Source organism: Gymnoscopelus braueri (genome assembly GCF_963280865.1).
Source record: "Gymnoscopelus braueri genome assembly, chromosome: 6".
NCBI classification, from domain to species: Eukaryota; Metazoa; Chordata; class Actinopteri; order Myctophiformes; family Myctophidae; genus Gymnoscopelus; species Gymnoscopelus braueri.
The window spans coordinates 37,726,547-37,741,243 of NC_137607.1; the positions used below are offsets into that span (position 1 = coordinate 37,726,547).

General features: G+C 41.7%; 1 protein-coding gene across 1 annotated transcript in view; it reads right to left on the reverse strand.

Annotated features, from left to right (window-relative positions):
* The window catches only part of st6galnac5b (ST6 (alpha-N-acetyl-neuraminyl-2,3-beta-galactosyl-1,3)-N-acetylgalactosaminide alpha-2,6-sialyltransferase 5b), a 22,957-nt gene extending 15,165 nt beyond the window's left edge, over window positions 1-7,792 (reverse strand). The window contains exons 1-2 of the mRNA XM_080431093.1: window positions 7,590-7,792; window positions 6,792-6,995 (exon numbers count right to left, since the gene is read on the reverse strand). Of these exons, the coding sequence (XP_080287219.1) occupies window positions 6,792-6,995; window positions 7,590-7,604 (219 nt within the window). The 5' untranslated portion in view covers window positions 7,605-7,792. The remainder of the gene's footprint in view (window positions 1-6,791; window positions 6,996-7,589) is intronic.
* Between the last annotated feature and the right edge of the window lie 6,905 nt (window positions 7,793-14,697).

Consider the following 14,697-nt stretch of genomic DNA (forward strand, 5'->3'; position numbering starts at 1 on the left):
GAGAGACAACAGTCTCTGCACTGCAGAGTGTGAAGGGGATCGCTTAATTAGAAGAGGACCCAGTTCTCTGAGACAAGACAAAGACAAGTTGTCTGATTATTTTAAGTACTTATGTGTGGGTGAGTATATGTAAAGGGCTTTTATATAAAACTAAAAGGAAAATAAAATAATTAATTAATTGAAACAAAAATAAAAACAACAAATTAACAATGCAACTAAATAATAAGATATAATTACATAAAAAATCACATGTTGAATACAGTATTTCAACTAGCACTGAGCTGATTGGCTATGTGCACATGCGTGCACGTGACGTCAGAAAATATAGCCCCCCTAGTTCATAAATCCACAGCTCATCACTGGATGTAAGTGACTAGGGTTTTTCATTAGTATTCATTTTTCAGAGGCGCCTCAGCCTTCCTTTATCGTGCTGTAACTTGGCTGAGTCAGGAAAGGTGGAGGAGTCCAGCTCACACCTGCAGAAATTACACTTCTCTCCACTTCCACACTTCATTCTTCTGCAATCGTTTAAACAGTGCAAAGGTGTGAACTGCAAACCACACTGTGTTTGGATTGAATTCTACTTATTCTCCCTCTTTGTCACCTGTCTGGTCCAATACTACCAGAACAAAACAAAGTCAATTTAATTCCACAGTGCCTTTGTGCTTTTCCTATTATCTCCCACTGGTGGAGACAAAGAGAGCAGCAGCTTTGCTTCTCCACCCAGATAACTTGCTGCTAACAACAACTCCACCATCAACATCAATCAAACTGTTGGGAAACTGCCTTGTTCTATTGCCTTATACAATAATACTAATACTAATACTAGGCCACTAGTACTACTAATACTAATAACTACTACTAATAATATTGAATATCTATTTTCCCAGTGGTTTTACTCGGGGGCACAACAGTGGCATTTAAAAAAGAACTTGCTCATATCTCCTTGAACAAAATTATCTACCTTGATAAGATCCTCTATATATTGTTTGTATCTCCCCAATTTGTTTTTGTTAGTGCACTTAACTTGTGAGAATCTCTCTTAACCCATTCAATCTGGGAAAGCATTTGAGCGACATACGTTTTTCAGAAAACTGTTACGATTTAGAAGGCATTTTTAGAATCGGCTTCAGGTCTAAATGGGTTCAACCAATGTCCGAAGTTTGTATGGACAGGGTAGGCAAACTACAAAATGCCGTCATTCAGAACTTCAACCGTGCCTATAAGAACTGTATTTGGCTGTTCTTGCACCTCCGAGATGTTCTGTCTTGGCAAATAAAGTTTAGATAGTGTGACTGATCAGAAATTGGTCAGACGCGTGATTTATTGTCTCCGCCAGGCCGAAAGGCATGGCGAGAGAGTATGTTTTACCCCCTGTCCGTCCGTTTGTGTGTCCGTTTGTGTGTCCGTCCGTCCATCTGTCTGTGAACAGCTAATCTCAGGCACCGTTGGCCCGGTTGCTGTGAAACTGTGCCCCAAATTTTTCACATGGGCCTGTTATAGCGCCACCAGGAGGCCGATTTGTGCAAAACCCTTTTACTGCTACAGATTTTATCCAAACGTCATGCAAATCGGTACACAGTATCTCTATAGTCATGTGATCAACACGGATCTGTCCGATTGTCCATATTCCATCCTCATTGGCTAAGATTGGCTTCCAAAATTTGCAGGATTGGTCCGTTTTGAACAAAATGCCTCAAATCATGAACGCAGCTTGCGCTTTCCGTGCAATTTCACACGCAAATTCCCATTAGGCCGAGGAAGAAATGCCAGCCTTTTCACATTGGCCTGTTATAGCACCACCAGCAGGTCTAATTTAGCAAAACACATTTTTGGAACAAAATGCCTCAAATCATGAATGCAAGGTCCGATTGCCGTGAAAGGCCTAAGAATAAATGGCACCCTTTTCACATTGGCCTATTATAGCGCCACCAGGAGGCCACAATAACCTACCTAACCAGGCCGAGACCTGTGCTCCGAGGAGCACTTTTTCTAGTTTAGTTTTGCTTCCGTATTCTGCCCAAGGCTTCATTCTGCCAACAATGAAAAAGCAGCTAGCGATAGTTTTGAAGAGGTGTTGGCTGATGAGGTTAGGTACTAGTCTCACGAGCAAACCTTCAGCAGATACACAAACACCTCTGCAATCCCTCTCTGAGTGACCATGCATAAACACAACCTGTCACAAGAAATGGCAAAACCTCCGTACTGTACCTCCGTGACAAATTTCCCACAGCGCGTCAGAGGGAGGTCCAGCACCAGTTCCAGGGCTAGGTACACTTCAGTGACTCGAGCGACAGATGGTGTCAGCCACGGTATTGCTAGGCAGATCCATTGAGCCTTATGGGCAGATTACTGGGCGCTGGGTCTGGCCAGAACTGAGGTCTGGTCCAGTCTCAGAACTGATTTCTGAGGCAATTATCCTCTCTGAACTTTCTTCATTTCGGCAAATTAATGTCACGTATTGTGATACTTTGATATACTATAATAAGTATTTTAAAACCTGTTCGAGGGCTCATGTGTTCTACTTTCTATATTTCTTTTTAGAGGATATTATGTAGCCATAGTCAGATTATTCTAGTTTAGTATGATATTTCCAATACCCAGTTGTGAGTCTCCTCAGATTGTAATGGTCTGTGAATTAAGATGTACATGTTCTGCATCATTTGCAGATAAATAAATATCCCACAATATATAACAAATATAAAATATATATTGTATTTGAAATATAAATGATTTCAAATCCATAAGTTAACTGTCCAATACAATCGATTTAGTGTCATTCTAAATTGACTGAAAATGTCAGAAATTGATTCAGCATCCACAATATTCCTCAAAACCACTTGGGGTGATTATGCTAATTGCCCAACATATGCAATTTACTGTATCATCCAGCAGTTTCTAAATGCTGGGGACTCATCCTCAACATTTCTCTACACATAAACGTTCAGTGTACTACTACTCAGCATTTCCAAGGTTCAGATTGCTGGCAAGTAGACTAATGAGATTAGAAGAACTAATGTTCATGGAGCTTTGTGATAGCCTAGTGGTAGTGATGTTTGGCAATGGCTACCACAAGTTTGGTGTGGTTACGGTTATGGTAAGGATAGGTAGGAAACTGGGTTGGATACTGCAACTGCATACACACAGAACAAGAATACTTAAGCCTAATGTATTCTCTGTAGTGTGACAGTGACAGTGTCGAACAACAACAACAACAACAACAACAACAACAGCAACCACCACCACCACATAGCGATGCGTTGTTATAGCTTGTAGATCACTTCTTTTTGACAAGTGACACCTCACATGATGGAGTATATCGGCTGGGATTTACTTCTGCTTTAAGCAGGGATTAGTATGTAGGTATATGCCATAAAGGACACAGCACTGAGGTCTTTAATTGCCATTGCGGTCGACACCAGACCTGTTTTAAGTGGTTTACTCATTAAATATTTCATGGCAGACACATTAATCATTTAATTGGTGACCTTAGTAAACTCCAGGAAATAGATAAAGGTGGTATGTCCATGCACTTGAGCTCAATGCTTAGGACATAAGAGATGGCCGAGCCTGTACTGAACAAACTATATTGATTTTGTGTATATTATAAATAAACATTAATGGTGGGTATTTATGATGGCCAATTATAACTTGCTGAGAACAGCAGTGAAATGACACCAGTGAAATGATCCAGAACAAAGGAATTTATATAATAACTGCACATATTGAACGGATTGATACACGATCTGGTTACACAAAAAAAATCAAACACAAGAATGAGCTGTTACTGCAGAATCCAAGCCTGAATGTCAAGTTCGGATCATTCGATAGCCAGTTTTGGAACATGACTCATCCACACTTCACAGGAGAACCATTTTCAAATGCCTATTCAATCTGGCACAGAGGAAATGCCCAACGCAAGCTGTTCGAGTGAAAACCTGAGATTTCCATTTACATGCCAGCCTGCCTGCTTTACACAGATGATAGCTGAATACAGATCAGAAGCTCTTCATATTACATATGCACAGCATCACCACAGTAATCAATGTGCTTGTGAAGTGCTTGACACATACACCCAAAGGATCTAAATTATGTTCAAAGAGCAAAGACACTAAGCTGTTGAATTGTTGCTCCACCGTCCTAGACAATTGAAATGCAGGGAAAGCCAACGCATCACCCTTGTATTAAGGAGCAGTTAGCCAAACACACTACAATGAGGTCTACATTACCGCGTGTATCATAAGTGTTGGGCAACATTTATGTAATGCACACACACTTCATAAAATGTGAAGCAGAGAGTGAAACATGAGACATAATTCTGGTTTGCACAGTGGACAGTGAAACATGAGACATAATTCTGGTTTGCACAGTGGACAGTGAAACATGAGACATAATTCTGGTTTGCACAGTGGACAGCTACAGTGAATGCACTTAAGACCTCTGGCGATTAGCAGTTTCGTTCCCTACCCAGTGGTGAGCTGTGGATTTTTTAACTAAGGGGGCTATATTTTATGACGTCACGTGCGCGCGCACGTGCACGCGCGCGCAGGCATGTGCACATAGCAACATGCCTGCATATCCAACATAGCAACATTATTTTCCTTTTTTTATATAAAAGCCCTTTACATATATTCACCCACACATAAGTACTTAAAATAATCAATCAACTTGTCTTTACTTGAATAACTTTTTTTTAAAGACTTACATTGCTTTTAAAACAGTGTTTTTTAAAACAAGTAAAAAATAAAAAAAATACCCTTTTGCTACTCACCAAAACAAGGACGGTTTTATGGAGTTGAAAGCCTACTTTACTAAATGGGAACACTGTGAGCCCCCACCTCACGTCTAAAATACACTTTTTGGCCAGAAAAGAAAATATTTCACCGGAATTAAAACCTGTTTTTCGTTACTCCACAGTGCCCTCTACAGATCTGGTCAATGGAATTTTCCTATTAGACCAGATTCTTCCTTCCGGTGAAATATTTTCTTTTCTGGCCAAAAAGTGTATTTTAGACGTGAGGTGGGGGCTCACAGTGTTCCCACTTAGTAGAATAGGCTTTCAACTCCATTAAACCGTCTTTGTTTTGATGAGTACCAAAAGTGTATTTTTTATTTTTACTACAGACGAGAGGCTGCGCTACCGCGGTGCGAGGGGAAGAATCGAAAGTACCATAACGTTAAGGAGAACTCCTTCTAACGCTATGGACCAGAGCTAGACAGGGATAAGTTTGTGAGTGTCTGGCAGCCAGGCTACTAGCTCTTGTCCTCTGCTAAGCGATTAACCCTTTCACACTCCTTACACTCCTTAACCTTACAATAAGTGCATTCAACACAGGTAGGGACCCTACCTATGTTGAATGCACTTATTGTAAGTCGCTTTGGATAAAAGCGTCTGCTAAATGACTGTAATGTAATGTACAGTGATTGAATATTACAAAGGCAACCAAGCACTCAAGTGAGTGAAACATTTATACACAAACAATATATACTGTATATAATAATGATAATATGATAATGTCTGTGGTGCTCTTGGAACATTTTGAATAGGCCTACATATCCAAACAAGAAACGTAGGTCACAGGCTCATAAATGATAGATGCATTCTCATTTAGACCTGTTTAACCTATACGCCTTTATACCTTTCAATCCGGGACAGCATATGTGCAATTTTAGATGTTGCTATAAAAAAATATATATATAAAATGTAATTTAAAAAAAAACTGTTTAGAAGACATTTTTAGAATCGGCCTCAGGTCTAAAGGGCTAAAAGCCTTTGTTGTAGAGTGGCTGTATAATAATGAAAAAAGGCTAAAAGAGATAATCAAAGGGCTTTTTAATCATGAAGCAATATCAAGGCTTTTATATATTTTTCTTCCGGTTAAAATTTTTTTGTGCCTGGCACCTAAAACATTTCAGATTCACATTCTGTTCAGATTACATTGGTACAGGGTATCAGTGTAACTGAAACAACATGACTCCTCTACAAACGTTAAATTTTGAGATCAAAGTATATATGATGTAAGAAATGAGCAGACATCTTACCATCTGGGGGGGCAGGCATGGTGACAGAGGCTATAGCTAATGGTATGAATTATTTAGCATACCGTCTGCCTCCATATGTATTTGTTTTGTGACTGTCAACTGGGTCAGTTTCGCAATCAAACATTTACATGATGGCCTGGTGAATTGTTATGATAGCCTAGTTTGAATCATGCAACTAAAGAAGATTCATGTATGTATTAGATAAGACAAGATAACAAACATAACATACTGTACTGTACTGTACAATACTGTAACCTTTACACAGTGGTTCTAAACCTGTGGTGTCGGGACCCCGGGGGGGGGGGGGGGGGGGGCTCACATGATTGTGTGTGTGTGTGTGTGGGGGGGGGGGGGATCCCCAGGTGACAGTGAAGTGACAATTTAAAGACTTTTAAGACCTTTTTAATACAAAAAGAAAAAGACCATTACTGTATCAAAAGTAATTAACAAACTATAATATAAAAACTGGTCAAACATTGGCCAAATTGTCAAATAATATAAGAAAGAGGCAAACATTGTGAAAATAGCCGATCTACAAGCTCACAATGGAACCGAGTCAAACTCAATTGAACGCCTCAACTCCTACAAATCCAAGTGTGGGATAATCAGGTTGTCCCCAGTCCCCAGTTCAAATATGATTATTTTGGGGGGTCACGGCCTGAAAAGGTTGAGAACCAGTGACCTAACCTACTGTAATAACATACAGTAATAACAACATAGTATTGGGTATGTAGTCTGGGCATATTTACCTTATGATCAATTACAGCTGTGTATCCTGAGAGAGTTGATGTCAGTGGACTCTTTGGCTGCTTCAGTGGTGGGCCATGGTTGTCCAAGTGGTAGGCTGATGATGATGATGATGACGAGGAGGTGTCACCAGAGCTGCTGTGATACACCACCACAAGACTGGTAACCATGGTGATGGTGATAATTCCAACAACCCCACCATGACACTGTGGAGATAGACAATTACATTACATTTAGGGACATTTTACAAAACACAAACTTGCACTCGAAGTTGGTCTAAGGCTGATCTGTCACATTTGACTACATATGCAAATTCTAAATAAAGTTAGGACATAAGAACTGGTGTCAAGGCTCTTAAATGCCAACTTTAAAAATGAATCTCTCTCTCTCTCTCTCTCTCTCTCTCTCTCTCTCTCTCTCTCTCTCTCTCTCTCTCTCTCTCTCTCTCTCTCTCTCTCTCTCTCTCTCTCTCTCTGTGTGTGTCTCTCTTTCTCTCTATATATATAGTGTGTGTGCGTATGTATATAATACATATATATACGTATATATAGCCTATAAATGGTCCCCCCCCCCCCCCCCCACACACACACACACACACACACACACACACACACACACACACACACACACACACACACACACACACACACAGACACTGTAATAGAATATTAAATACTGTATAACGAAGAAGAAGGAAAAAACAAACATCTTATATCTGTGTCAATGTTGCTAAGACTATGAGAGGTTAAAATGCTGAGAGATTCTTGTCCTGTCCGAAATAGTTTATTGCCCATAGTTACCACTCGTGTCCTCATTTTGCGACTGTCCAATTATTTCCCCGATTTGCCAAGCGTTGGTCCACTTCTTCTGGTCATCATCACCACCAAGCCAGAGCGCTCACACAATGAAATGCACTATTATGTGGAAACACAGACAGTTTGCAGCCTGGACGCAACACCTGGACTTCAGGCAGCATCGCAGAGCAGAGAGAGCAGTGATGTGGTGTCTCCTAGTACTCCGTTTACACCACGCTCTGTACAGGGACGATCTGCCGAGCGACCCACATCCATGCCCGCATCCCATGGTCCTAATGGCCACCGGTTTCACTCAGGGCTGTGGTGCGTGCGTGCATCTTTGTAGACAGTCAGGACCTTTATTACAGGTAGTAGCCCTCAGTGGTTCTCTCAACCTGTCGGTCGGGACCCCCCTCCCCACATGATTTTGGGGGGTCCCCACTCCCCAGATGACAGTATTAAAGGACTTTTAAGACCTTTTTAATACCTTCAAAAAAAGTAGAAATTAAATTAAATGAAAAGACATTGCTGCATCAAAAGTCATTAACAACCTATACTATAAGAATTGGTCAAACATTGGCTAAATTGGCAAATTGGCAAAAATGTTGAAAATAGCCGATCTACAAGCTCACAACGCCTTGCAGTGTGTGAGCTTGTAGTAGATCGGCTATTTTCACAATATTTATCAGTGGAACCAGTCAAACTGAATGTAATGCCTCAACTCCTACATTACAAGTGCTTGTCAGGGTGGGGGCTGGGGGTCCCCAGTTCTCCTTAGACAGAGACTTAAAAAAATAGAATTTCTTTATTTTTAATTGCTCATAAAGTACTCTGTGCTCATAGTGAAGGGTGAATTTAAAAAAGCAAACGTTTTGGTCCTGGGACCATCTCAGTGCTATAGGTGGATCACAGACAGACATATTGCTTTTATAGGGCTCTAGATCAGCTCAGGTGCTGAGGATCACTACTCAAGTTCATCACCAGGGGCAATGGTGGGGCGTGGACATATCATTACAGAAAGAAAACCTAGGGTTACACAGTGTTGCATTTGAAATCATGAACTTCATCGTACAGACCATTACACATTATATTATTTTCTTAGAAAAACATTTTTGAAAGATTATTTTGAAAAACATTAAATACAGGGTTCCTAGTGTTATAATATATCTAGAGGGCGGATTGCCCCGCCCCCAGCTATTCATTTCTATTAAAGTGCTCAGTGGCGTTTTGAAGCACCCGGAAGTAAGAATGCCACTAATGCCACACGCATAGTAGCTGCAGACATACTGGTTGGCGTGGGGGTCAATGTTAAGTCAACCTGTTTATCCCCCACCAAGATGTCCGCTGCTCCAAATGACACTTGTTGACGCCCCCTTAGGGAGAGGTCATTAACAAACAAAATACAGAAGTAGCCTATTAAATAAAGTATGGTGACAAAAATAATGCAGAGTAACAGTCTAGAAATACGGATATAGTGAGGTAAGGAACCTGTGTATGTTGTACAAATAATATAATAAAGATAAAGATCTATCACATTATAGGAAATATACGTATTTATCAGAAAAAAATACAATAATGTAAAACGTATGATTATAATATAGGTCTATCAATAGCCTATAGAATCTAGTGAATCAATCACAGCATTACAGACAGGATATCATACCACTTCATAACTGTTTTGTATTCAGACATGTAATTATTATAACATCATTTCTATCATGTGTAGCTAGCCTGCCTACTACACATTTTTTGGAAGAGCCTATCTAAAGCCAGATTTGTATCATTTTGTAACAGCAACCGGAGCAGCCAAACGCTCCTCGCGGGAGAACAGATTGCTGGAAGCAGTAATCTACTCGGGAGCTGCCGGGAAATGGGAAAGTTCTTTTTATAGACGCCCTCGGAGCCCAGCACCACTCATGTTTTTGAGTATAGCTTTTCATATCATTATCACTTCAGAAGTGTATCTGATAGCTGTGTGGGGTAAACAAACTGTATTGATCCCGAGGGAAATTCCACATCCAGAGCCAGGTTTCTGCCATGATGATTGATGATACAGTATACAGCCTACTGTATGTTTACAGCTGAAAATTTACCATTTTATTTATTATTGACTCTGCTCCTATTTCTCTGGTTTCAGAGATATTTATGTGTGCAGTATGTACACACACACACACGTATCTCACAATCTATCTATCTATCTATCTAATCTATATATCTGTAAGAATGAGCCCTTTCGCAGCTGGAAGCAGTAGGCTACAGAGGCGCATGTAAAGTGCAACCAAGAGGTGTGTTTATTCACCGACATAAAATTCACAAAAGACAACACAGGCACTCCAACACAGGTGGCATGGTGGTGCCTGGCTCTCAATCTACCTCAAGCAGTACATGCTACTTACTGGCAGGTTTTATACTCATCTGGAGCAGCTGAGGCAATTAGGACTCCACCATGTCAAGGGGTAGATCAACAAATATACAAATACAGAAATACAGAAATACAGAAATACAGAAATACATATAACATTAACTCTCATAAAATATCTTAAAACTCCATGAACTACACCACTAATGATTCTCCTACTACAACATTACACAATATCCATCGCAATTCCAAATACACATTTACAACCCCCCTCTGCCCTTCTGACTTGGTCCAGCCCAATTACACTGGCAAACAGAACAGCCCAACTTTGTACATGTTAAGTTTTCAATCATTACTTAGCATTAGCCATATTGCCCCTCACACATTTCACTTGGTCTCTTTTGCCCTCATATACAGTACACATATTGCACTTGCCAGATTATACCCAAACATGTTGTCTCCATAGGTGGACTAGTTAGCTGAGTGGCCAGCACAGCTGGACAGGAAACAACTCAAAATGTTCAGTTACATGTAATCAACAATAAAATCATGACTGCATTCCTTTCTGTGCAAACTACAATGTGCAAATTATGCCGTGCAAATACCAAAGCGACCATATGCAAGTAACAGAGGACTTCTCTGTTACACTATCTATCATCTCTTTGTTTCCGTCTCCATCTGTGTTTCTGTCTCCATCTTTCGTTTCTTGTTTTTCTGTTCCTCTGTTTCTCTGGGACTGGGAGAGGCTGAGGCAATGGGAGGGGGTCAGGGGCCAGTGGGGATCTACTGGTGATTCTCTCTCTCTCTCTCTCTCTCTCTCTCTCTCTCTCTCTCTCTCTCTCTCTCTCTCTCTCTCTCTCTCTCTCTCTCTCTCTCGCTCTCTCTCTCTCTCTCGACATTCCATGAGTAGAAACAGTCTTAATACCCAGGAAGTTGGTGGGAGTTGTCAGAAAGGTTTGTGTATTTGGAGTCAAGTGATGCATACAGTAAGTAATGTTTTGTTTGGGCTGATTTGGCTGTAATTGGGTTGTTCTCATTTGAAGTTGAAGCCAAGATTGTCAGGCAATAACATCAAGTATACAGATTCATTCTGTGCCTTCTATGGAATAGGCTAGTACTGCATGACATGAAAATGCAATTTTGATCAATTCTGTAATACTGATAAATCTTGTTTGAGAAAAGTATCTAACACCTGAGGAGAACTATCGTCATAGTGAGCATTCATGATCAGTTTTAAACAGCATGTTGGTGATTTGCTCTTTTTCTCCTCAGGCCATTGAAGACAGTGACAGTAGACTACTATGGACACAGTAAGGACTCTATTCAGGCCTCTCCGCCCCCATAGCACAGGCATGAAAATCGGCTAACTTTAATTAGACACAGTGGAGGGTTTAAGGAAGGGGTCAAGGGGACGTTGTCTTAAATGGATTGGTTTTGGTTTAGGGATCCACCACACAGAGTTATAGGCCTACCTAGTTGAAGGCATATCAATCACTAACAAAATAACTGAAACCACTTGGCCTTCCTTGCAATCTTTCCTCAGATCGCAAAATGTTTAGATTTCCTCATTTCTAGTGCTATTTTTAATCATAGGAGTTCCTGACGCAATGTCCTGCCAGCCTCATCCTTCTCTCTCTGACTTATCTGTGACCCGTGGGTCCCCGTTGTAGAGGACCACATTTCTGATGTGGTCCGTCCATGTGACACCTAGTGCCATTCGAAGCATTCTTGTAGACTCCCTCCAGGTCCCTTTCCTGGCTCCATATCTCAGCCCCATACAGCAGCACTGACTCCACTGTAGCTACGAACAGCCGCCTCTTGAGGTCATCTCCCATGACTGATTTCCACACTCTCCTCATCCCGTGCAAGGCATTCCAGGCAAGTGCCCTCTGGACCTTCAGGTCCTGTTCCGTGTAACAGGAACAAGCTAGACAAAAGTGAATAAGGCAACTTTTGTTTTTAAGTACACTAGAATTTCAATCTTACAGGCTTGGGAATTCTTTCTTTTTTTTAAACAATTTATTATCCCACGATCTTGCAACCCAATTTTTTTTCACCCAGTGCCAATTGTCCAAGTAATCATGGGCGCTACACTCCCTCTGCCAGCCTAGGGAGAGCCCAGAGCCGAGCTCATGCCTCCTTCAATGCATGAGAGCTAACAAGCCTTCTTATCACCCGACAGGGGGATAGGAGTTTCCCTGGTTGGACGTAGCACGTGGAAGGAACACGTTGTTCCAACCAGTTCCTTTCCCCTCCATCAGGCGCCCCGGCTGACCAGGGGGAGGCTGTATAGAGACTAGGATTACAGCAAGTTTTTGTGAGGGTACCTACCCTTGGCTTGGCAATTCTTAACAATAGTAATTCATACAAAGTCAGAGCTTAAATTCAGCAGCAGGGGTCAGTGCAGTCCAACAAAGCAGTAAATCAAAGTGGCTTGACTCCTAGTACTCACTCACATCACGTCCCCTGATTAAAGCAACGTATTTTCATAGAGCTGTAACACTAAATGGGGAAAGAATGGCAGTGGGAGATGGAGAAGGAAAGAGGGAGTGCTTTGAGGAGGTTGGGGGGGGGGGGGGGGGGTGCACAGGGTTAGATGTATCATGTATGGGAATGTATCTCTTTGTTTTGGATTAATATGTGCTTTTGCTATACCTGTGATCGAATCCTGCCGGAGCTTTCTCCTCTGCTTCCCATGGTTTCTGCCTCTCGGTTCTCCTATTGTCTCACTTTAAACATGGTAAATGGTGCATTTATATAGCTTTCTCCAAAGCGCTTCACGCACTCATTCATACACCGACGGCAGAGGCAACCATGCAAGGCAGTGAAGGCACCAACCTGCACAGTCATTAATAAAGTTGGTTATTTTTCTTTCAGGTAAAGACTTTGGGTACTTAGAAAAGCACTATATAAATCTGAGCTATTATCATTATTATCTAGCACAGTCACTCTATAGTATGTTCTCAAAGGGGCACTCAGACTCTGGCTCCTCTCTGGCTCAATCCAACCTAAATGTGTTCTCAATGCCTGTAAGGTAAAGCACCATTACCCCTTTGGAGATCATTCTCTGCTTGGATCGGCAATCAACACTTAATCACAGATACAATTTCCTGGTGGATGAGTAGCCACAGGCGCCATGACACCTCTCTGCCCCCTATGGTGAGGAGGGAGCAGGAGCGTTGAAATGCTGCAGGTGCCATGACACCTCACGCCTTTCTGTCCGTCCTTGAACGTTCTTGCCAGAGGGGGCGGAAGGAGGGTCAAGTGTAGCCTCAGGTGGAAAATGGGGCTTGTCTTACTCATGCGCCCTTGCCTGAGGGAGTAGGAAGCACTCCTCTCGGCTTCAGGCAGAGCCTGGGACTCCTCTTTGCTCTCTCCCCTCCTCTCTCCTCAAATACCCTCGCTAGAGGGATGAGGGAGGAGCCCCAGGCAGGTGATGCCTCAGGTAGAGCTAACAGGTGCTACCTGGATCCGAGCCTCATGCCCTCTCAAATTCGGTCCTCTCCTCATACAATACGATGTGCTCAAAGTAAAATGTATCATCTTGAAATATGTGATGATCAATCTTCATAAAAAAACACTGTCTAAATAACGTATGGAATAATTTGTATCTAAAAATATTATGTTTTATGGTTACTTTTTTTGTATCCTGCCCTTTTACCTGCCCACATTTTCTTCATTTTCTCTTTGTCTACTTTTACCCATTAATTTTCAAACCACCCCATGACCTTAATACAGCTCTGTTGGCACAATGTGTTGTGTGTAATTGTGTAAGCCATCACATGCACAACAGTCCATTCAACTGTCAAAACCATGGTGAGCTCATCAAGGAATGGTTTGCTGCCACCACAGGATGCTGATGATGCCGTTCCTTCTACCATATTCTTCATTCCTTAATCCAATTGAGGAATTATTTTCTGCATGGGGGTGGAGGGTGTATGAGCATCGGGCTCAGAAACAAAGGTCTCTACTTGCTGCAATGCTGCTTGGGATGTGTCACAGCAGATCATTGTAGGGATGGTTGTGGCTTGCAAGACGTTTTTCCGGTTGCATCTAACCTCGCGTCACCAGTCTTTCCACCTAGGTTGCATCAGGGGTGATGCTGGCAGACAGGACCGTGAAAACGCCCAGCGAGGTGGAATCTTTACTGTGGAGGGTCCTCAGAGTTACTACAGGGGGGCCACCAAACGTTTGTGTGATAGGAACGTTTTGTTTTTTTTCTCTCCCAAAAAGTCTGAAAAATTTAGCCAGGGCACTTAGTGCAGTGAGTGAGGGAAGTGTGAGGGGGAATCTAAGTTTCACCGCCACCAGAAAGCGCACACTCCGTCACATTCACACTGTCTGTAAAGCACAAACATATGGTTAACTACACACAAGCTATCAAAATGCACACAAAATCCAGCATGCAGTCATAGCAAACATTCACTAGAGTCTAGACCCCACTACAAGCCTACACCCGTGACAAACCACCCGTAGTACGACTATCAATATGGCCCACCCGGACTAACTGGCAATAGAATGATACAAGCTCTCTTTAGCCACACATCATGTTGGTTTGCACAATTAATCAATCTTAACAAAATAACCTAATCAAGATAGTAACAAAAGGACAAAACAGCAGGGACACACAGAGCTCCTCCTAATAAAACAAAATAATAATATTAATACACTGATCAATACAATTTAAAACATACAAATACATTATGGAGAATATGGACAATAGGCCTACTGCCTTACCTCAGAATGAATAGAGCC